The 23027-nt window shown below is 32.6% G+C and overlaps 3 protein-coding genes across 6 annotated transcripts; 2 read left to right on the top strand and 1 right to left on the bottom strand.

The window, feature by feature from the left end:
• Window positions 1-16167: 16167 nt before the first annotated feature.
• Window positions 16168-18744, top strand: LOC107892273 (glutaredoxin). 2 transcript variants are annotated; one of them, XM_016817304.2, is made up of 5 exons: window positions 16184-16387; window positions 16466-16554; window positions 17774-17872; window positions 17981-18004; window positions 18277-18744. In XM_016817304.2, exons 1-5 carry the CDS (start codon window positions 16332-16334, stop codon window positions 18345-18347), a joined length of 339 nt encoding a protein of 112 aa, XP_016672793.1. In that variant the 5' UTR covers window positions 16184-16331; the 3' UTR covers window positions 18348-18744. The 2 variants fall into 2 exon arrangements, with proteins under 2 accessions (XP_016672794.1, XP_016672793.1); XM_016817305.2 differs by lacking the exon at window positions 18277-18744 and having other exon boundaries at window positions 16168-16387; window positions 17981-18254.
• On the bottom strand, window positions 18549-19650 carry LOC107892274 (uncharacterized). Its single transcript, XM_016817306.2, has 3 exons — window positions 19329-19650; window positions 19070-19175; window positions 18549-18958 (listed from the first exon to the last, which is right to left on the bottom strand). Exons 1-3 carry the CDS (start codon window positions 19386-19388, stop codon window positions 18873-18875), a joined length of 252 nt encoding a protein of 83 aa, XP_016672795.1. The 5' UTR covers window positions 19389-19650; the 3' UTR covers window positions 18549-18872.
• On the top strand, window positions 19606-22134 carry LOC107892271 (tRNA (adenine(58)-N(1))-methyltransferase catalytic subunit TRMT61A). Of its 3 annotated transcripts, XM_016817303.2 has the most exons (5): window positions 19606-20141; window positions 20264-20292; window positions 20400-20849; window positions 21385-21629; window positions 21715-22134. In XM_016817303.2, the coding sequence occupies exons 3-5, from the start codon at window positions 20401-20403 to the stop codon at window positions 21948-21950; spliced, it is 930 nt and encodes a 309-aa protein (XP_016672792.1). In that variant the 5' UTR covers window positions 19606-20141; window positions 20264-20292; window position 20400; the 3' UTR covers window positions 21951-22134. The 3 variants fall into 3 exon arrangements, with proteins under 3 accessions (XP_016672792.1, XP_016672791.1, XP_040957603.1); XM_016817302.2 differs by lacking the exon at window positions 20264-20292 and having other exon boundaries at window positions 19618-20141; XM_041101669.1 differs by lacking the exon at window positions 19606-20141 and having other exon boundaries at window positions 20146-20292.
• The last annotated feature ends 893 nt before the right edge of the window (window positions 22135-23027 follow it).

The raw sequence follows: 23027 nt of genomic DNA, 5'->3' as shown, positions 1-23027 counted from the left end.
AATTTTTTCTGGTGGTATCTTAAAGGATGATGGTCCATACCAATTCCACCATTCTTGGAACCAGTTTGGGAATTAGAATTGGGTACCGTATTTGAAATATATGAGCCAAGAATGCCTCATGTGTTGATTGTTCATTAAAAAGGCATTGAACCATGCCATTTGGTAATCCCAATATGTAAAATATGGGTGATGGTCAATTTTGGTCGTAAATTTGGCTGGGAATTTCTTGATAGAATTTGGGTTTTCACTCCAATCCCTTGGTCGAAGAATATTTAGTATTTGGGCTGTGGAATGGGTAATAAAATTTGGATCTTTTGGGTCTGTGTAGTGTTTGAACAATACTGATCTAGTTTGAACCAGTATGTTTTCATAATACTTTTGGGGTTTTTAAGAATCCAATAATTTGAAATGTCATCCATTGAAAAGTTCTTTTGCAAGTATATGTGGACATTTTTTCTGAAAATTCTTCCTTTATAACAAGAATTTTTTCAAAATATTTGTTTGAAAAATATTGTGAGGATTTTTGTGTAGCAGTCTGTGAAGACACTTCTATTTCTTTTGGAAAAACATCTTGGAGAGATGTCTCTTTTAAAACATTTTTTGAGAGATTTTGGTTTGTGTAAAACAATCTCTTTATTTTTTGAAATCTTTGCCGCTTTAGGAGCAATTTGTTTAAGAGGAAAAATTGTGAGGATTTTTGTGTAGCAGTCTGTGAAGATACTGCTATTTCTTTTGGAAAAACATCTTGGAGAGATGTCTCTTTTAAAACATTTTTTGAGAGATTTTGGTTTGTGTAAAAAAATCTCTTTATTTTTTGAAATCTTTGCCGCTTTAGGAGCAATTTGTTTGAGAGGAGTTTCCTCTGTCATTTGTGAAAAAGGCCAATGCTACTTCTGGGGATTGAGAAAGAGGTTTAATCCATTTTTTTGATTTGAGAACCAATTTCATTTGGATCTTGTGCATCTTAAACTATTATATTTTTGGAGGATTTTGATGATGGTGATTTCTCATTCTCTTCTTCATGGAAAATTTCATAGCATGACTTAATTGGTTTTGAAGAAATTTGGGTTTTGGATGACTCTCCTATTTTCCCTTTCTTTTGTCTTAGATTTTAGGTGGCATTTTGGAAGAATCTCTCTGGTGAGAAATTCACCAGTCTGGTATCAGAGCCAAGGAGGAGCAGGTATTTCTAAGTTTTTAAAATATTCAACTTATTTTCAATATTTTCGAGTTCTGGCTTAACTGTCATCATTAATGTATTCTAATTTTGCTGAGTATTTATACATTGTCTGGTTAGCCATGGGTTAGGCGTGTCAAGGATAAAATATCCCTTTAGGAAACTTTAATAATTCCAAAATTTAGATATTAGAACCCTCTTGTAGGAAATAAGAAAACTAAGATTGTTTCATTTCCTTAGAAGAACCAATTCCTCTGCAAGCTTTGTTTCCAATCAATCCCAAGAGTCCGACCAAACCTCAAACAACACTATTAATTAACAAGAAGAACATTATGAAAATATCCCCCAAAGATATGAACATTATGAAACCAAGTCTACAAGAAAACAACTTTTGAAAATTTAAATACTTTTTGTTGTTTTGTCATAAAAACAAAATAAAAGAGTTTACCTATTCAAAAAGAATATGAAAGAATCCAATTATTAGATAGAGCCGTCATTAATAAACTTAAAGAACAAAAATTTAAATATATTCATTTTGGACTAGTCCAGGTTGGTGTCAAACCTATTAGTGTTGAAGGCACTAAAAATATCTCAATTTTAATTGTCTTAAGAGACCAAAGACACATTCTTTTTTACTAGTCCAGGTTGGTGTCAAACCTCTTAGTGTTGAAGCCACTAAAAATATCTCAATATTCAACAGGCCACAAAGAATGCCTCCAAGATATTCCTTCGAAATAGGGAGTACCAGCACAGCTTTTAGGAGGTTAAATTTAGAAGAAGAGTCAAATCTAGAAACACAAACAACATACTTTAGGACAACTAGAGCCTCTGTCTCTTCTATCCCAACAACATTTAGAACCAATTTACAAGGAATAGATAATTTCTCAAATATAGCTCAACCTATCTTTGCCAGACAGGAAGAGAGTCCCCAAAATTCATCTCATATGTCACCAACATATTCATCAAAGACTAATAATGCAAGGTAAGGAGAAAAATCAGAAATATTTGTTTTAGAAAAAACTTTTGAGATAAACAAAGAATGTTGTAGAAAACATTTCTATTCCAAAAAAAAGCAAAAAAGCGAAGGTTACTTTAAAAAATATAATGACAAAAAAGAAAGCATTCTTCAAGAATATTATGAATTTATGAATACCCATAAAATCCATATAAAATTCTTTGAATGGTTTGAAGAATATTATTCAGAATCTGTTAGTACAATAAAACATAATACTAGATGGTAGACTAATAAAAGAGAAGTTGAATCTCGACATCCCCCTTTAATGGAGGTTCAATATCTTCACAAAAATACTAGAATAAAAACAAATCCTTTAAGAATGAGAGCTCCTGATGCAGGAGAATAAATCTCATCAAAAGATGTTAAAATGATAGTAGAACAAAATAACTATACAAATATCAGCATTCATACAATAGGAAAACAATTAGATTATATTGAGAATTTGGTAGAATGTCAACCAATTAGGAAAGAACCAGTGAAAAAGATAACAGAAAAAGTTTTAAAGAACCAATATTCACACCTTATGAGATTCCAAAACCTTTCCAAAAAACCCAAAATGATTTCTTAACAAAAATCCAAAATAGACTTGATGCTTTACAAGTCTGAATTAAATGCACCTGATACCCCAATACAAGCCCAACATTCAGTAAATACATTACACCAATCCTCCCAATCTGACTCTGACCAGTCAGATGAACAACAACTTAACAAGATGGCTTGGAAAGAACCAAAAAGATTATATTATCCAAGAAATACTGCACCTGATCTTAATATAGAAGAAAAACATGTTTTCCAAAATAAGTACAATGCTAATACGATTTATGAATGGAATATAGATGGAATGTCTGGATACAATATTCTTAGTTTATTACAACAAATGACAATGTTTTCAAATGTTTATAAAACCCAAAACCAAAATGGGTTAATCAGTGATCATGCTACAGCTAATCTTTTAGTTGCTGGATTTACTGGTCAATTAAAAGGATGGTGGGATCATGCACTCACTAAAACCCAACAGGAAGAATTTTAAAAGAAATAAAAAGGGATGATCAAGGAAGAATTATTTTAGATGAACAAGTAAGGGAAATCCAAGATGCAGTAGCAACTTTAATTTTCTCAATCTTTAAACACTTTATAGGAGATCCTTCTCATCTTAAAGATAGAAATTCATAACTATTATCAAATTTAAAATGCAAAAAATTAACTGATTTTAAATGGTATAAAGATGTCTTTATGACTAGAGTTATGCAAAGATCTGATAATCAACAACCGTTTTGGAAAAAAGAGTTTCTAGCAGAACTTCCCACTTTATTAGGAGAAAAAGTTAGAAACCAAATAAGAGAAAATTACAGAGGTATTATTCCATATGAAAAGCTTACATATGGTGAACTAATTAGTTTCACCCAAAAATAAGGATTAAAAATTTGTCAAGATTTAAAACTACAAAAACAACTTAAGAAAAAAAGATATCAATGTAGAAAGGAATTAGGATCATTCTGCCACCAATTTGATATTAGAAATGAACATTCTTCTTCAAAAACATATTGCCCTGTAAAACCAAAAAATAGGAAAAAGAATATTTCAGAATATTATAAAAAACCTAAATATAGAAAATACAGAAAAGGAAAAAAACAACAAAAAAAGAAAGCAAAATTGATAAAACAATAAAATGTTATAGATGTGGAAAACAAAGACATATCTCAAAATATTGTAAAATTAAAAGAAAAATCAATAATTCAAATCTAGATGAAGAAATAGAACAAAAATTAAATGAGATCCTATTAGAAACAACTTCTTCTGGAAATGATACATCTACCGAAACAGATGAATTACAAATAGACGAATTACATACAACATCCCAATCTTCTGATGATGAAAATGAACCCTCAATTAATATGTTAACCAAATACCAAGAATTTATGATTGAAATTATTGATAAAATTCAAGACCCAGAACTTAAAAGAGAATACCTTTTGAAACTAAAATCCTCATTAAAAGAGAAACCATAAAAAGAAAAAGAAATTATTTCTAGTCAATCACAAATGTATAATATACAAGATATAATATTTAATAAATATGAAAAGATAAAACCAAGACAAATTACAAATTCTGAATTACAGGTAGAAATAAAACAAATTAAATTAGAACTTTCTTAGTGTAAAATGGAACAACAAGAAATGAAAAAACAAATGCAAACCTTAAAACATGAAATCTCAGAAAAAAGTTCGTCAGAAACTAAACCCGAACCTAAAGAAAATACATAGGAATATATGATGGTTTTAACTGAAGTATCTAATCAAAGATATTTAATAAAAATAAATATTGTCATAAACAATGAATTTAAATTAGAAACAATAGCCCTTTTTGATACAGGAGCGGACCAAAACTGCATTAAAGAAGGAATAATTCCAACAGAATATTATGACAAAACATCAGAATCTCTTAAAGCTACAAATGGTAAAAAACTAAAAATTACTTACAAAATTCCCAATGCAGAAATATCCAACAAAGGTATAAAATATCAAACATGTTTTTTAATGGGAAAAGATATTACCCAAGATGTCATATTAGGAACCCCATTCATATCCTTACTCAAACCCTATAAAGTAACAAATAATTCTATCTCCACCAAAGTTTTAAACACTAAAATAGAATTTCCTTTTGTAGAAAAACTCAAAATAAGAAATCTCAACTTACTAAAATCTTTATCCATCCATAATGGGCAAATCAATAATTTAATTAATCATAAACAAAAACAAATCTCTTTTCTAAAAGAAGGAATATGTTTTAAAAAGTTGATTGAACAATTAGAAAAAAAAGAAGTACAAAAAAGGATAAATCAAATCAAAGAACAAATAGAATCGATAATTTGTTCTGACATTCCCAATGCTTTTTGGAATAGGAAAAAACACGACGTAACATTACCATATGAAAACAATTTTGATGAAAGATGAATACCCACAAAAGTAAGACATATACAAATGAACAAAGAAATGGAAGAATTTTGTAAAAAAGAAATACAAGACCTTCTTAATAAAAATTTAATTAGAAAAAGCAATTCTCCTTAGAGTTGTTCAGCATTTTATGTGATAAAAAATACAGAACTCAAAAGAGGAACACTAAGATTAGTAATTAATTACAAACCTCTCAATCAATCCTTAAAATGGATTAGATACACAATACCAAATAAGAAATATTTGCTACAAAAACTTTGTAATACAAATATTTTCTCAAAATTTGACATGAAATCTAGATTTTGGCAAATCCAAATAAAAGAAGAAGAAAGATATAAAACGGCATTTACTGTACCATTTGGACAATATGAATGAATATAATGCCTTTTGGATTAAAAAATGCTCCATCCGAGTTTCAAAGAATAATGAATGATATTTTTTACCAATATTCTCAATTCACAATAGTATACATTGATGATGTATTAGTGTCATCAGAAAATTTAGAAAAAACACTTTAAGCATTTATTCATCTTTATAAAAGTCATAAAAAATAATGGTTTAGTAATTTCTAAATCCAAAATCAGTTTGTTCCAAACCAAAGTAAGGTTTTTAGGTCATTACATTACCCAAGGAACTATTACCCCAATAGAACGGTCCACAGAGTTTGCTAGCAAATTCCCAGATTAAATCCTTGACAAAGTCCAATTACAAATATTCTTAAGAAGCCTCAATTATGTCATAGACTTTTATCCAGGGTTTAGAAAATTGTGTAAATCGTTACATGATAGGCTTAAAAAGAATCCACAACCTTGGACAGATGACCATACCAATATCATCACCCAAATTAAAAAACCAATCACTAAGCTTCCTTGTTTATATTTAGCCGATTCGGATGCCCCCAAGATTGTAGAAACAGATGCTTCTGAAATAGGATACGGTGGGATCCTAAAACAAGTTAAAGGGGGAAAAGAGCAAATAGTCCAGTTTACTTCCAGACATTGGGACCCAACTCAGCAAAATTATAGTACTATTAAAAAAGAAAATTTATCAATTGTTTTGTGCATTACAAAATTCCAAAGTGATTTATTAAATCAAAAATTTCTTTTACGAATCGATTACAAATTAGCAAAAGAAGTTTTACAAAAGGATGTTAAAATATTGCCTCAAAATAGATTTTTGCAAGATGGCAGTCAATTTTGAGCATATATTATTTTGATATTGAATACATCAAAGGAGAAACTAATTCTTTGCCTGATTTTCTCACCAAAGAGTTTCTTCAAAAATGCCACCCAAACTCTGAGACAAAGGAAAAGGGAAAATAGGAGAGTCATCCAAAACCCAAATTTCTTCAAAACCAATTAAGTCATGGTATGGAATTTGCCATGAAGAAGAGAATGAGAAATCATCATCATCATCAACATCCTCTAAAAATACAATAGCTCAAGATGCACAAGATCTAAATGAAATTGGTTCTCAAATCAAAAAATAGATTGAGTCCCTTTCTCAATCCTAGAAGTAGCATTGGCCTTTTCACCAATGAAAGAGGAAACTCTCAAACAAATTGCTGCTGAAGCGGCAAAGATTTCAAAAAATAAAGAGATTTTTTACACAAACCAAAATCTCTAAAAAATGTTTTAAAAGAGACATCTCTCCAAGATGTTTTTCCAAAAGAAATAGCAGTGTCTTCATAGACTGCTACATAAAATTCCTCACAATATTTTTCAAATAAATATTTTGAAAAAAATTCTTGTTATGGAGGAAGAATTTTCAGAAAAACCTCTACATATACTTGCAAAAGAACTTTTCAATGGATGACATTTCAAACCATTGGATTCTCAAAAACCCCAACAGTATTATGAAAACATACTAGTTCAATCTGGATCAGTACTGTTCAAACACTACACAGACCCAAGAAATCCAAATTTTATTACCCATTCCACAGCCCAAATACTAAATATTCTTCGACCAAGGAATTAAAGTGAAAACCCAAATTCTATCAAGAAATTCCCAGCCAAATTTACCACCAAAATTGACCATCACCCATATTTTACATATTGGGATTACCAAATGGCATGGTCAATGCCTTCTTAATGAACAATCAACACATGAGGCATTCTTGGCTCATATATTTCAAATATGGTACCCAATTCTAATTCCCAAACTGGTTCCAAGAATGGTGGAATTGGTATGGACCATCATCCTTTGAGATACCACCAGAAAAAATTTAAAACTTATGGCCCAAATTCTTTGACAAATTTCAACCTGAACCAGACCCAAAACACATTTACAGGACAATCCATTTTTTTTCTCAAAACTGTGTATTTCTTGGATTGTTTCATGGAATTATTCTTATGAGTAAGATCAATATACTAGAATTTCATTACTAGTTCGAAACTATAGAACTAAATGGTGGGACAAGTTTAATGATGAAAAATATGATTCAAAATATTTGGATAAATTTTCAACAAAAATCCAAGATTATGTAAGTCCGTAGCCCCAGATCAAACCACAACAAAATTCCTTCAAGCAAAGTCGATAGCTAGTGCGATGTTCGCTCAAGCCAAGACCAAGAAGGAATACAAAAAAATCATGGCTGAAATGCTTAGCTGATTGGACTCCGAATCCAAAGATCAGAAATCTTCAGAGTCTTCAATCAAAACGGTAGATCTTGCAGATGATACCACTTCAGTAACCATCACCAGGACCAAGAAAAAATGATGCAAGAAAAGATGCATGAACAGGAAATATTCTCTGGAGAAAATAGTAAATATTCCCTGCAATAGAAGACAAGTGAACAGGAAATATTCTCTGGCGAAAACAGTAAATATTCCCTGCAAGAAAAGACAAGTGAACAGGAAATCGGTAAATATTCCCTGCAAGAAAAGACAAGTGTACAGGAAATATTCTCTGGCGAAAACAGTAAATATTCCCTGCAAGAAAAGACGCATGAATAGTAAATATTCTTTGTAGTTTGTATTTTTGTAATCAGAGAATATATTCTCTGAAAAGTTTTAATCAAAGTCTCAATTATGTAATGATGTAAGGGAAAAAATTTCCCGGTTCAAATGATGTAAAGAGATAATAGCCCTCGTTTTTTCCAAAATTCCAAAGTTTCTCCAAATTTTCAAGCTTGCAAAAATTTAAGTTTTAAGTTATTTTTCTTTTCAAAATTTAATCAAAAATCAAATTTTTATTACAAATTTCAAATTACGATTATCTCATTCCAAACCCAATCCTCAGATCCTCGAGACAGTTTGGTATAAATTAGATTAAATTCAATATTAAATCTTGTTAAAATAATAGAATATTTATCTACAAGATAAACATTAAATTAAATTTTATATTAAAATAATCACTTTAATATTAAATTAATAAAATACTATTAAGATAAGTATTAAATTAAATATAATATTAAACTATTAAAATAATATTATTTTTGGAATAATTAATCTAAAATCAAATTCTCTGGTAGAGTCACAGTAGGAGTGTAACTCTTCCACGGCTCAACCATTGATGACCAACCATCGTCGGCCACTGAAACGCCACTGTCGCAACCACCGGCACCGTCGTGTTTGGTGATGCAGGTGTGACACCATTACGGCACCCTGAGCCGGTTCGGCTGCTACCGGTTCAGTCCAGGTCAATGATGACTCGACCGGTTCGGTCTAGCCACTGGTTGGATTGTCAGTCCATTTTCACATACCGGGCCCAGTACGACCAGTTTTTGGGTCTTGGTATCAATTTTGGGCTCCCAGGTCCAATTTACGATATTAGGTCCAATTTTCAAGTTCAATTACCCATTGGGCCAATTGTTTGACTTGAAAATTAACTTCCAACAAGATTATATTTATTTTAATTAATTTGATTAATTTAATTTTTCTTGATTAAAATTAATTTTTCTAAAAATCACTCAGATTTTCCAAATTAATTTTTCAAGAAAATTCTTTAATTAAATTCTCTAGTTGAACAATTTTCACAACCATATAATTTAATTCTAAATCGAATAAATCGACTCATTAAATTATTCCAAAGGTCATAGAATTTTCTTCTGATTCAAATACAGTCCGGTCGAGTTTTTGTTATGCTAGCTGATGGACCAATCGGACATATACAACTCTAGTGGTTGCAATTATGTCCAAAAACTTCGTTCCGATAATTCGTAATTACTTAATCATGGAGTCAATCTACAAGAAGTACCATGATTGAAAACTCCTTATTGTATACTCGTTACGAAAGCAATTCATCCAACTGTTTTGTCCAATGACCTCGTCATGTGTGTGTTACCCTCATCTGATATCAAAGATTCCTTTGAGTTAAATTCGTTCACTCAATACAATCCTATTTTATATCATTGTCACCATTATGTCTTCTTAATGATTAATATGTTCACTATCAACAAATGACTGTGACAAATTACTTGTTCAAAAACAAACAACCCATGACCACGTCTCATATTTATCAATCCATACAATACCAATGAGAGGATATTATTAACTCTTTAATTTAGCTATGAATTCCACTATTGCTAGTAAAGTCATGCTATATACAAGTCATGTACACAATATACCGACTATGGGCTCGATCATCTTTAGAGCATAAACCTCCACTTATATCAAAGCACATGAGTTGCATATGCATGGTTTGTGACTAACTCAAGATTTAGGTAAATCACACCATAAATGTCACAAGTGAATTAATTCACAAACAGATTCAAAATTAATTCATCTTGGAGTCAACTGTATTATTCTACCAATGAATACATCTATGTCTCTACTCGTGAAGTCAACTGCTCCGATAGCCAAGACTAGCCATCTCCCCAAATGGAATTGTAGACAACATAATAATCCTTCTCAGTATTTCAATCCAATGCCCACTTTTATTCTTTTATAAGATTGCGGACTCATTTAGATTATCTACTGAAATAAGTTATCTTTCTCGAAATGTAAGCGTTCTTTACAATGCCACTTATCTTCAGTTTGAACTTTAGACAATTAATGAACTAATATTTGCTTGTCACAATTTCGTTATGCATGCAAAATATAAAAGACATAAAATACAAAATACATAATAGTGAAATATGAAATTAACTTTATTTATTTATTCATCTTTCAAATAAATAAAAAATAGTTACATGTTTACTACAATATGGGTACATTTCCCAACATATTCGTAGTCAACGTGATCTTCCCATCCAGTTATCAATGTACTTGCCCTACCAGAGACATCATAAATGGATGTTTGCTTATCCCATACAAAATATACTTACCCAAATTCATCCACATACCTGACTAGTTCATATTCTCTTAACAAAATTTATCTTTCCATACCTAATTTTTACATGTATTTACATCAAACATCATTCTATTAATGCAATAACTCATTTACCTCAATTATGGACATGTAACAACATTACGGTGCTTTACTCACTTAACAATTATCCGTGATGATATCAACATGCATCTTTACAATTAAAATTAACTTACATGAGTCAGGGTAGAGGCTCATTTGATACTCACCTTTACTGCAACTCAAAGTTCTAAACCTGAACGTCCTTTATGAATCAATAGCTGTAACTATTTAAAAGAACATGCAACCACCATTAAAAACCCATTTATTGACAATTTTCTATTATCTGAACTACAGACGACCCGCATTTAGGGCCTTCCACTCATAACTTACTGTTTACAAGCTTCTTAACATCCTTACTCTTTCAAAAACTTACATGCAACACTATCAAGCTTACCGGAAGGTGGAATATCCACTGGTTAATTCAAAACTTTAACTTCCAACTTGAAAGAAGAAGAGAATGTTTAAGTTTAAGAAGAAGAACCAAAGAGTAATATTGAAGGGAGAAAAACCATCTAGACGTTCCCCTTCGTACCATATATATACTGAATACCTCATAGTGGATCTTGAAAAGTGTCAATTGCATACAAATATAGTCCATTTAATGTCCTACAAAAATCAGAGAAAATATAAAAGAAAATCCGAAGTCGATGCTATTTGACCAGTCAATTGATATCCATGAAACTAACTAAAAATTCGACTAAGGCAAATGCATCTATCAATTAGTAGTATAGCTATGGTGAGCAAAGATATCATTCCCACGAAGACTAAAAGTACTAGTAATTACTATCTTTCTATTATTTAACCAAATAATTTGAGTGATTGATTAAAAACTAAAATTAACTAAATTAATAAACTAACGAAGACGACAAAGAACAAATCAAGAAAATAATCGATTAACAACCAATAAGTAAAATAATACTAAGAAAAGAATTCACCTAGATTTCATCTGTCATTATCAATCTAAATTACACAATTTCTTTACTTAGTAACTTGATCCGTAGAAATCCCTAAATTATGCTAATATCTTTTTCAAGAGTAAGAGCAACTAACTCTAGGTTGATTAATTGGAATTTCTTTCTAATTAAAACCCCTATTATCGCATTAACTCGATTTATCGATTCCCCTATTATATTTGACTCTAATCTGGTAGATTTATGTCGTCTTATTTCTAGGATTGCATGCAACTCCACTCAATTACGCAAGATCTACTCTTAAACATGGTTTATTTCTCCTTTAATTTAAGCACATCAAACATGGATTAATAGTCTAGAAATATTAAACCAAGAAATTAAGCACACATAATTGAGAACAAGAAACTAATAATTTATTGTGTAAAATAAAAATCAAACAACAGAATTCATCATAGGGTTCATCTCCCTGGGTATTTAGAAAATTAGTTCATGCTTGAAATAAAAATATCCAAAAAATAGTATAACCAAAATAAATAAAGAAACTCATTATAATCTCCTAACAAATCAACTGGGAGTCTTCAATCTTAATGAAATTCTACTTTAGAATTAACTTCAATTGTGTTTTTTGAGTTGTTTTCTTGAATATTCTATGATGGCTCACTTCCATCTTCTTATTTTTGTCATATATATGTCTTAAAAGTCCCAAAAAACCTAAAAATCGCATTTTTCACTTTTCAAAGTGCAAATTTGCACTATCAACACGACCTACCACATGGTCATGTTGTAGCCCGTGTGGCTCACACGGTTATGTGTAATGGGTCAACTCGTGTGGCTGATTAGCTTGCTTCGATTTTTTAGTTGTCGCTCATTTTCACTTATTTTGCTCTCAAATACTCTACTAAGTATAAAAACATGAATTTAAATGATTAGAAGTATAAAATTCACAATTGACTCCCAACCAATCACATTACAGAACCTATTTTGAACATCGTTCGAGTAAACTTGGCGTACTATACCTATTGGTGATAACTCATATATGGCGTGATATACTTAACCAAAACTTTTGAGGCGTATGTAACAACCCGTTTTTAGTGAAATCGAAAAAGTAGTTTTAGAATCATAAATCTGATGAGTAAAATTTTATTTTATTATTAGTTTAACGTATATGGGATATTAGTAAGATCATATTAAAATTTCGTTAATAAAGATTAATGTTTGCATGATTAATTAAGTAAAAAAGACTAAATCGTAAAAAATACAAAAAATAGAGTTCTTTTAGTTAAAGGAGTTAAATTGCTATGAAAATTTAAAGTGAATGGGCTTAAATGGTAATTAGACCATTTGAATAGTTAGTGGACATATTTGGACATAGTTCAAGTGATTTTAAGTTAAAAACTAAGGTTAAAATAGTAAATTAATAAATTAACTTAAAATTAAACTAAATGAAAGATGGTATCATCTTCCTAAATGAAAGTCACCATTGAAATTTGGTAGAAAGGAAGCCATTTTTAGGGTTTGAAGGTCGGTTAACTTAAGCACTTGCATGATCAAGATAGACCACGTAAGGACCTAAATCGTGGCAAACCAAAAGCTTCAGAATAACTCATTTTTACTTCTACGCCCCTAGTTGTCGAGGTAAGTTCGTCTGAATAATTATCATTTTAATGTTATTTTAAATTGTATGTTAATATGATATTTATCGTGAGAATTTATCGATGTTTAAATAAATCAATACGATAACGGTTATCGAGTCCCGGTTGAACCCTAGGAATTCGTAAGATACAAATGACATGTCATTAGGGATTTCATGTTTTGGGTGCTGGTGTTGAATGTCCTATGATGGCTGAGGTCTTGTATTTGGTACGGATACTCCACAGTTCGTGTGAATAGCATCGTATAGCTTACATTCTGACCCACAACTCGTGTGAGCAGACCTATTTCACAGCTCGTGTGAGCAATGATGTAAAGAAAATGTTACAATTATGTAAAGTCACACTTCATGTGAGCTTTCTCAAGTATCCGATGATATTCTAAATGGTTCGACGGGAAAGAAAAATGGATTGAAATGGTAAGTTTCCAAGTGGAATTATGCATATGTTCATGAAAAGGATATATGAATCAAATGATGCATTCTCATATGCAAATGACTTATCATATGGTTAATTCAAGTGAGTTATGTATAAATGCACTAACTTGTGTATTGATGATGATGTATAGGCTTGTGCCAAGCTTGTGGTTTGAGTTATATTATGCTTATACTTATTGTTATGTAAATGAAATGGTAAGTTATGTTTTATTTTCTACGAACTTACTAAGCATTAAGTGCTTACGTAGTTTCTTTCCTATGTTTTATAGATTATCAGAAGCTCGTCAGAAAACTATCACACTATCCAGCATAAATATCGACAGTTTTTGAATGTTTTGGCCAATGTTATAATGACATGTATAGGTGGACTTATAATGATGTTTAGTTGAATGTTTAATTGATGATTTGGTATGTATAAGTTATGGATGTTATCTTGTTTTAGCACCATGTGATACTTTGTCAAATTGTGTCAACTTGGTTATGCTACTATGCATGTTTGAATGGTTCCAATGGTATGTTTGAAATGGTGTGTTAATGGATATGTTTGTGGCATGTTTTGTTAAATGTTAAACTAGATATTGATGTTTGAATTTAGGTAAAGTTGACATGTTTATGTAAGTTATGATGATTGCTCTTGAGGTGCCTTTGAATGACATATTGGTTAGTTGAATTAAGACATTTGGAATGAGAAATATATGCATGTTTAGGTATGAGTTGATGCCTTGTAAGTGTGCACAATTTGTTCAAATGGTTATGCATGATATAGTATAGGAAATGGCTTGTTTTTAGGCAAATTTATGTCCACACGGCCTGAGACACAGATGTGTGACTCAGTCGTGTGTGACATACAACCTGGCGACACGGCTGTGTGTCATCTGGGAATTCCTTTGTATGTAAGTTAGTGAGTTACACGACCTAGCACACGGTCTGGCACACGGGCATGTGGGGCAACTTAGAGAGTTACACGGCCTGGTACACGGGTGTGTGACACGATCATGTGACCCGGGTGAGGACACGGGCTGGGACACAGCCATGTGTCCCTAGTTCGAAGGTTATATGGCTGGCCACATGCCCGTGTGACCCTGTTTCCAAATTTTTGTGAATATTTCTTAGACTTTCCATATGTTTTCAATTTAGTCTCGAATCGTTTCTAAGGTATTTTTAGACGAATACGGGTTAGGGGTGTTACAACATACTCCTTATTCAATTGAAGATTACTACGATAATTAAATCCAAAGAAACTTCTATGGGCGGGTACTCTATGCGCCAAACATTAGTTCGCCAAAAGCTTATAAATTGGCGGAATAACTACCAAAGTGCGTCAAAACAAATAATTTTCCCATCTATTCACCTTTCTCTTGGATCCGCCAAATTTGGGATGTGACACAGAGGCCCTCGGTAACAAAATGGATGCGATGCAAGAGGTCCTGAATATTGCTGTGGGCGAGGTAACTGAGAAGAATGATGCTCTCGAAGCAATGGTGTCAGCCTTGAAGGAACAAATCGAGGAGCTAAAGGAGGAGCTCAATATCTGCAAAGCTGCTTTGGATAATGGGGTGTTAGTTGTGGCACCTATGCCTAAGATAGATGTCCCGAAGCCGAAAGAGTTTAATGGGACGAGGTCCACAAAGGATGTGGGCAACTTCATGTGATGGATGGAGCAATACTTCCGTGCCAAAGGCATCATAGATGATGTTACTAAGGTAAATATTGCTGCCATGCATTTTACTAATGTTGCTTTGTTATGGTGGCGTCATAGGTCCACGGATGAGAGACGAGGTGATATTGCTAAATGCGCTTGGAAAGAGTTTCATAGAGAATTCAAGTTACAATTTTACCAGAGTATACCGAGGATGAGGCTTGGGCTAGCGGCTTATGCAACAACACATAGTGAGAGAGTATGTCGGCTTATGTCCTTTCTTTTCCCCTCCAGCTTCACTCTTTTTCTTTGTTTCAACTTGTTTTCTCTTTTAACCTTGCCGACCTCTTTTATTTCGCCAGCCCAGATGCCAACCTTTGGTCCCCAGTGGAGATGAGAATGAGAGTCTACCTTTTTGGGGCACAATAATGCACAGGCCTTGATCTATTAGTTGTAGGCGGCGCTTGTGGCCACCCTTATTGTCATGGTGGTTTTTGTCTTTTTTGGTACAAGATGTCACCATTTGAAAGGTTTGGTTGTATGGGGATTTTTGAATATCCCGAGATTACCTGATTTGCTTGAGCTTTTCGCATTAATAGTTTTAACTTAGCATAGATGTACCAATTGCAACAAAATCAAGGAGACGAAAGGCTCTAAGCATCATGGTGGTTTTCATCTAACGGCTGAACACCAACAAATCTATGAAAGTTTTAGCCCTTGCTTAGTTTTTTATGAGGAATGACAACCTGACTCAAGTGAAGTTTGCTGTTTGTTGGAACTTCTTTTGTCCCGTTTGTCTTGTACCGATTGTATATTTTGCATGGGAATTTGACCCTTTTCTACGATTGAAAAGGTTCGGTCCAAGAAAATAATAATACAAGGGCTCGACGGAATCATTCGCAATAGAAGAATGTTACGTTTAGTTCACGTTTCTCCAATCAAAATCAACTTATTAATTAATTATATTTTTATTTTAAAAGAAAAGCTGAAAAGGGTCCACCAATATTTTAATTGGCATAAAATCAACGGCCCAGATCATTTTAGGAACCTTCCTTCTTCATCACTCCACCACTCTCACGAAATCCACACCTCTTTTCTATCTCATTTTCTCTCCACTATAAAATCCTCAACGCTCTCCCTCTTTAAATCCAAAAAAAAAAAAAGAAGTCATTTTTTCAGGGCTAAGAAAGAGAAAAAAAAATGGCTTTGCAAAAGGCGAAGGACATCGTATCTACCAATCCTGTCGTCGTTTTCAGGTATCCGTAGTTTTATACGTATTCGTATACAATTTTTGTTCATTTTTTGTGGTATTTTATACGTATTCGTTGATGCAGCAAGTCCTACTGTCCGTTCTGTGTGGATGTGAAGCAATTGCTTCAACAACTTGGAGCTTCTTTCAAGGCCATTGAGCTCGACAGAGAAAGTTAGTTTTCTTTCTTTTTCTTTTTTATTCAAGTTTCCCCTTTTTGAGATACGATGTTGTTTCGTAACAATTTTGTGATTTTTAGGTTTTGAAATGAAAATACTTTTAATTGCTTGAATTTTATGAGTATTAATTTGATTCGATTCTGTTTAGTGTCTTTATATTGTGATATCTTTCAGTAAAATCAAACAAAACTTTTGTTCGTGATGGGTTATATCAAGTGTGAAAGTGTTTTCCCCACTTTTTAGGAAACGGTTCTTTTATAATCTAATGAATTATAGCTAAATTAGCCAAAAAAAAAAAAGAAAAGAAAGGAAAAGAAAATGAAAAATCTTGCATAAAGTTTGTCATCTAAACTAATATTGAGCCCTAAATGAGTTGGTCTTATGAGTTAACTCAACGTCAATTCAGTCAGAGAAATTATGTATATTCATGCTGCGCTCATGTTAATTTTTCATGTTTTATTTATTTATTTGTAGTATTTGATTAATCCAAAGTTATTCAGCTTTTTAACCCAAGTCTTTTAAGAACAATTAGGATTGTTTTGGTTAGCCAAACTTTGCGTTCTATTAAACATTGATTAACTGATGTGGATCATGTTGATTCAACTTGGCTGCCATTTTTAGTTGGTTGCTTGAACTTACAAGAAAAAGGAGCAGTTGGAAGCTTTATGTGGGCTGTAATCTTGAGTTTGAAGGTCTATTTACATGGTTGAATAGGAAAATCTGTAGTCTCGTTATCAATATCCATGTCTCGATCATGTTGAACAAATGAATTTGAAGCCAAATTCGATTGTTTTGAATATTGCTTTGAAAGATCCTATAAGACTGTTAGGCATGGTTGGTTTCATTGTTTGTGGTTCCATTGGTTTGAGACGTAGATTTGGACAGCACAAGTGTATGGTTTTGGGTATGAGGTAATGGAATGCAAGTCCATCCATTATCTATAATAATGCCTTTAAAGTGATTGAATGTCTTTTCCTGGCCTTATAAAAGTGTGAGTACATTATCTTCAATTGGGGATTTGGTATCGTAGTTTGATGTAGTGAAGCAGTATGCTCCTCACGGGATTGTTGTGGATGCTTACATGGAAATTTTATATTGTCAATATGAGTTAAGGTTGGATTTGCAACTCTTTCTTGCTTTAAAAATAAATAGTGAGAATATATCCACATTGGTTGTCAAAGTAAATATAGCTTTCGTTTTTTGTATTTTTCCAGGTGATGGATCTGATATTCAAGCAGCTCTGGCTGAGTGGACCGGCCAGCGGACTGTGCCAAACGTTTTCATTGGTGGGAAACACATTGGTGGCTGTGATTGTATGCCATTTAAACTCTATGCTATCATATTTTATTCATATACAAATGAAATCCCTCGTACCATCTCTGTTTGTTTACTAATTACTGTGTTTCTGTACGTTTTTGCAGCTACAATGGCCTTGCACAAGGAAGGTAAGCTGGTTCCTCTGCTAACTGAAGCTGGAGCTATTACAAAATCATCTGTTTAGAATAGAGTTAAGCTGCTTGTCTCCCCTAAAATTAATAAACGAATACCAAGTTCGATTTCATGTTGATTCTGTACTTTAAGTTGAATCCATAATATAGCATATAGACATCGAACTGAATTGCTGTTGAACTTCCTAGTAATATTTTCATGTTCAAGTTTCTTTTTACAGCTGAATCTAATATTAGAGATTTGTCATGTTTGTCCTATGTGATTTCAGCTGTTTTGCCTGTGGCTTTTTTCTTCATGACTTCTGCCTTGGATGCCCTAAAGATTGGCTTGGACAGTTAACTGGTTTTACCATAAACATAAAACAGGAACTGGAACTGGAACTGGTTTATACGACAGCAAATATCACAACTTCATTCCAAATTTTAAGAACTAAGCTTTAAATTATGGCTTTTAATGTTTGTTAGAGATATATTCAGATATGGGTATATGATATTACCTTATAACCGTATGAAATGAAATAGATAAAATTGAATCAACTTGTACTAAAGATGCTCGGCCCTGAATCCGATTGAAATAGCTGGTACCGTGCTTACAATTTTTATCAGGTCCTAAAAGCAGAAACAAACCTGCATATTATACGCGGTTATAATTTGTAGTCTGAAGGCTGTATCTCAGGTCTCTCAAGTTCCTGCTCAGTTATTAAATTTCTAAACAAGGTCTTACATCTAGAAGTTCATTCATGGAGCTTTCGATAATGATGTTTTTGCTATTTGAATCTTTGCCAATGCTTTCTTTTTCTGAAAGCAGTCATATTTTGAGTGGAAACTCTCTGCTGAACTGCATCAATCATCCGCATGCAGAGCTTCAATCAACAGAGCTCTGCCTCGGAGATAAAGCCTGGAAATACTCTTGAAAGAAGGCTTTGTTCTCTTTAAGCAACTCCTCCCAAACTGCAAAAAATGAACTTATAAAGGTAAAAATATAAATAAAAAAATGCTTTAAACATGATTATGATATGATGAAAAATACAAACGGGAGGTTAAGCTAGGAAGTTGTTTTACCTGTTAGGGTGATGACTGGTTCAATGTTGGCATGCTTAGCAAGTGCTTCGACGCACTTATCTTTGCTCATCTGAAAAACCAGACAGCTCTCTATCATATGTTGAACCTACAAAAGAAATCAAATCTTCTCTTAGAAAACATTTGGAAAAAGGAAACCATAATTTAAATGTTTAAAATATGCACGCAAAGCACAAGATTCTGAAAGTATCCCCAAGACTTTGATTGGGAGATAGTAACGTAATTAATATGAAGCTTATACCATTCTAATGTAGTCATGTGGGTGGCAATGCAAACAAGGGAATTGATGCTTATGGCACATTTTTGAGAAAACCAAAAAAACAGAGCGAAAAGAAAAAGAAGTGTAGGGTTGAGAGATATTTTTGGAAGATATTTAGAATGGGGTTTTATAGGGAAAAGGCATAAAAAGAACAAAAAAAAAATGATGAAGGCCTAAGTGGGGTGAAAGAGAAAGAAAGAGGACAGGGTGGTTGTTATCCACAAATATATCCAAGTGAAGGGCCAAAAGAGGCTGAGAAATCTTTAGTCTTTCGGTTCACCTCTGCTTCCAAGAGATAAGACCTGCTTCTTCCCTCTGTATTTACTCATATTTAGTCGGATCAAGTTGTCATCTCTGTATTTTAATTTATTATAATTTTTTGAATTCTTTTAAAACTGTATTTTTTTATAATTTTTAAAATTTTAAAATTAAGATTAAATTGTTGTTAAGGGTTAAATATTTAAGTATTAAGAGCAAATTGATATGATATATATACCAATTAGAAAAGTCATGTCATCTTTAATTATTTAACTATGAGTGAACAAAACATATAATCTCAAATAATTAAATGACTAAATTGTAATTTTTCACAGTTTAAAGATTAAAACGGAAATCCACATATAACTCAGTGACCCACAGACCACGGTGTACTTTAATAACACTATAATCAAATATTCAAAACCCTATTTGGTTAACAGTGGAAGTTGAATAAAACCCAGGGTTTTTGGCTGCTTCCATGCTCTTTTCTTCTTCATATCTGGAAAATATTGCTACCTAATTCAGAAGTACTTCTGGGTAAGTCTTTTTTTTTTCTCAATTTTCTACCTTAACTATTGATTAAACCATTCATCTCACATTCTTTTCCTATATATATCCATATTTTTTTTTGATGAATTCGGGTCTTCCTGGTATTCTAGGTAATTGTTTATTCTTAATGGAACTTTGGGTATGTGGTAATTATTTTCTTTTTGGGGAGTAAAGTTTGGTACAGAAATTACATATTAGTCCAACATCATCTGTGTATTTAATTGAATATGTTTTCCGTCTTGTAAGGATGTTGCTTATGGACTCCTCGACGAAGATATCTTTCAATCGTTGCATTAGAGATGGAGATTTGGTTATTGTATATGAGAGGCATGATACTATGAAAGCTGTTAAAGTGTGCGAGAATTCGGTTCTTCAAAATCGTTTCGGTGTATTTAAACATTCGGATTGGATTGGGAAGCCGTTTGGTTCCAAAGTTTTCAGCAACAAAGGTGGATTCGTTTACCTATTGGCTCCGACACCGGAGTTATGGACTTTGGTTCTAAGTCATAGGACTCAGATTCTTTATATTGCGGATATTAGCTTTGTGATTATGTACTTGGAAGTAGTTCCGGGTTGTTTGGTTCTTGAATCTGGGACCGGTAGTGGCTCATTAACAACATCGTTTGCAAGGGCTGTGTCTCCAATGGGACATGTGTATACCTTTGATTTCCATGAACAGAGGGCCGCCTCAGCTAGGTAAGCCTTAATGTTTATTGTTTCCGAAAGTGCATTGTGATGAAATATGATATAGTAACTGCTCAGGTTGAACTTAAATTCTGGGTCATCTTGAGTTGATGTCTTCATAGATCTACATTTTGTTGCCGTGGTACTTCATTGTCTCTAATTGTCTCGGTTTACAGATCTTTATTAGTTTCATTAGTGAGTGCATTGTTATGAAATTTTGGTTTCAAAGATTCAAGTTATGAAATATGATTTTAGTAACTGCTTAGGTTGAGCTTGAATTCTAGGTAGATTTCAGAAGTCTGTTCGGGTAGATGTATTCTTCGATCGACATTCTGTTGCTTTCATGCTTCATAGTCTCAACATTATCTCGGTTTTATGGAACCTTGCGTAGGACTCATTTATGATGCATATTTGATCCCACTATATGGTTTTTGGTTGTCTAATTGATAATAGAAAGATCCAAGGATGGTTAGTTTTTTTTTTTGATTCTTCTATGTGTCGGTTTGTGAAAGAAGGAATGTTTTACAATTTTTCGCTCCTTCAACAGAGAGGACTTCGAGAGGACTGGAATAAGCACTTTAGTCACTGTGGGAGTCCGAGATATTCAGGGTGATGGATTTCCCGATCAGTTTTCTGGATTGGCTGATTCTGTATTTTTGGACCTACCGCAACCTTGGTTAGCCATTCCTTCAGCTCGAAACATGTTGAAACAAGATGGAACTCTGTGTTCCTTCTCACCATGCATCGAACAAGTGCAACGTTCATGTGAAACTCTTAGATCTGACTTTACAGGTAACATATTAGAAACGAGTTATCCTATCTTGTTCAAGCAGTTTTTCTTTTAAAGCATCATGAACTTTGCTTGTAATATGCACAGATATACGGACCTTTGAAATACTGCTCCGCACGTACGAAGTCCGTGAATGGAAAATGGATCACTTGAAAGTCAATGATGGTAATTCCACTGCATGCCCTCCACGCAAGAGGAGGCAGCCTTCGAGTGAAGCAAGTGTCGGGGACAATGCAAGTTCTTCTGCAGTTATGGCCCGGCCATCTGCTGAAACACGAGGGCATACTGGATATTTGACTTTTGCAAGGAAGTGCGTTTCTTGAAAAAAAAAAAAAAACTTTTACAAGTTGCAAACAATTTTAATCCTACTATTATGATTGATTCTTAGCTCACTCAATGACACATTCCTGAGTATTCACTTCACAAGTTAGTATTCACATAGGACCTGTTCATGTGCAGCCGGAATTTTTCTTTGTTTAAGCCTGTTTTTGGCCTGGTTTGAATTCACTGTTGTGAGTATAATATTGTCCAAGTTCAGCTCGGACCAGGCCTACAGGTATCAGTGTCTTTTGATAGTTGGATTGGATTGATAGGATGGCTGAAAATGGGTTTAGGAATTAGGGGATGATTTAGATTTTCCCTTTGGGAAACAAGCCATAATTGTTCTTTAACTTAACCATAGTGCGATACAAAAAGAACACCACAGGCATCGGCCTTCTCTATACTAGGAGTGAATTCGATTTACTCGAATTCATAATAATTTGGTTTGATTTGATTTTTGTTTTTTTCATATTAATTTTGAGTTTTGAATTTATGGACTTAGTTTATCAAAAATAGATATTATTTTTTGATTTTTTAGATATTATTTGATAAAATTTCATAAATATTTTTAAAAGAAAATAATTTTTCAAGTACACAAGATAATAACTTTTACATTGTATTTTTTTGAAAAAGTAATTTTTAGTGTTTTTAGGATATTTTATTATTGTAAATATGAAAATTTATTTTTACATCATAAAAATAAAATTAATTATAAATTAAATATTAAAATCGGTTATGAGTGTGCTTCGGAATAAATTAGTGTAGAGCAGTCTGCAATGTGCAAGAAGTCTATTATCACTCACGTTAGTATGCAAAACAATGTTTATAACAAGCATGTGCATCAAACAACCCATAATGCTTACGTGTTTGTCTTTGTAGCTTTAGTGCACATTTATGAAAATTACAAACAGTATTTAATGTTATTAACTTATAACCTTTTGGTCTCTTATCCATTAACACAACAACAAGCTCATGACATGGCATGTTCATAAATGGGTTTAGTAGCTAATTTGATCCCTAAACTCTAATTAAAATATAAATTTGATACTTTTAATTTTTAAAAAAGAAATCCAAAACAA

Source organism: Gossypium hirsutum, chromosome D09 (genome assembly GCF_007990345.1).
Source record: "Gossypium hirsutum isolate 1008001.06 chromosome D09, Gossypium_hirsutum_v2.1, whole genome shotgun sequence".
Lineage (NCBI taxonomy): Eukaryota > Viridiplantae > Streptophyta > Magnoliopsida > Malvales > Malvaceae > Gossypium > Gossypium hirsutum.
Note: the sequence above shows the minus strand (reverse complement) of the source record. Positions and strands in the feature narration are given on the sequence as shown.

Coding starts and splice junctions, on each gene's coding strand:
- LOC107892274 (XM_016817306.2), bottom strand. CDS start 19,388: ATGTGCCATAAGCATCAATTCCCTTGTTTGCATTGCCACCCACATGAC. Junction 19,176..19,328: donor CACATGACTACATTAGAATG/GTATAAGCTTCA, acceptor TTTCTTTTGTAG/GTTCAACATATGATAGAGAG. Junction 18,959..19,069: donor ACCAGTCATCACCCTAACAG/GTAAAACAACTT, acceptor CATTTTTTGCAG/TTTGGGAGGAGTTGCTTAAA.
- LOC107892271 (XM_016817303.2), top strand. CDS start 20,401: ATGTTGCTTATGGACTCCTCGACGAAGATATCTTTCAATCGTTGCATT. Junction 20,850..21,384: donor CAGAGGGCCGCCTCAGCTAG/GTAAGCCTTAAT, acceptor CTCCTTCAACAG/AGAGGACTTCGAGAGGACTG. Junction 21,630..21,714: donor TCTTAGATCTGACTTTACAG/GTAACATATTAG, acceptor TAATATGCACAG/ATATACGGACCTTTGAAATA.
- LOC107892273 (XM_016817304.2), top strand. CDS start 16,332: ATGGCTTTGCAAAAGGCGAAGGACATCGTATCTACCAATCCTGTCGTC. Junction 16,388..16,465: donor AATCCTGTCGTCGTTTTCAG/GTATCCGTAGTT, acceptor TCGTTGATGCAG/CAAGTCCTACTGTCCGTTCT. Junction 18,005..18,276: donor AATGGCCTTGCACAAGGAAG/GTAAGCTGGTTC, acceptor ATGTGATTTCAG/CTGTTTTGCCTGTGGCTTTT.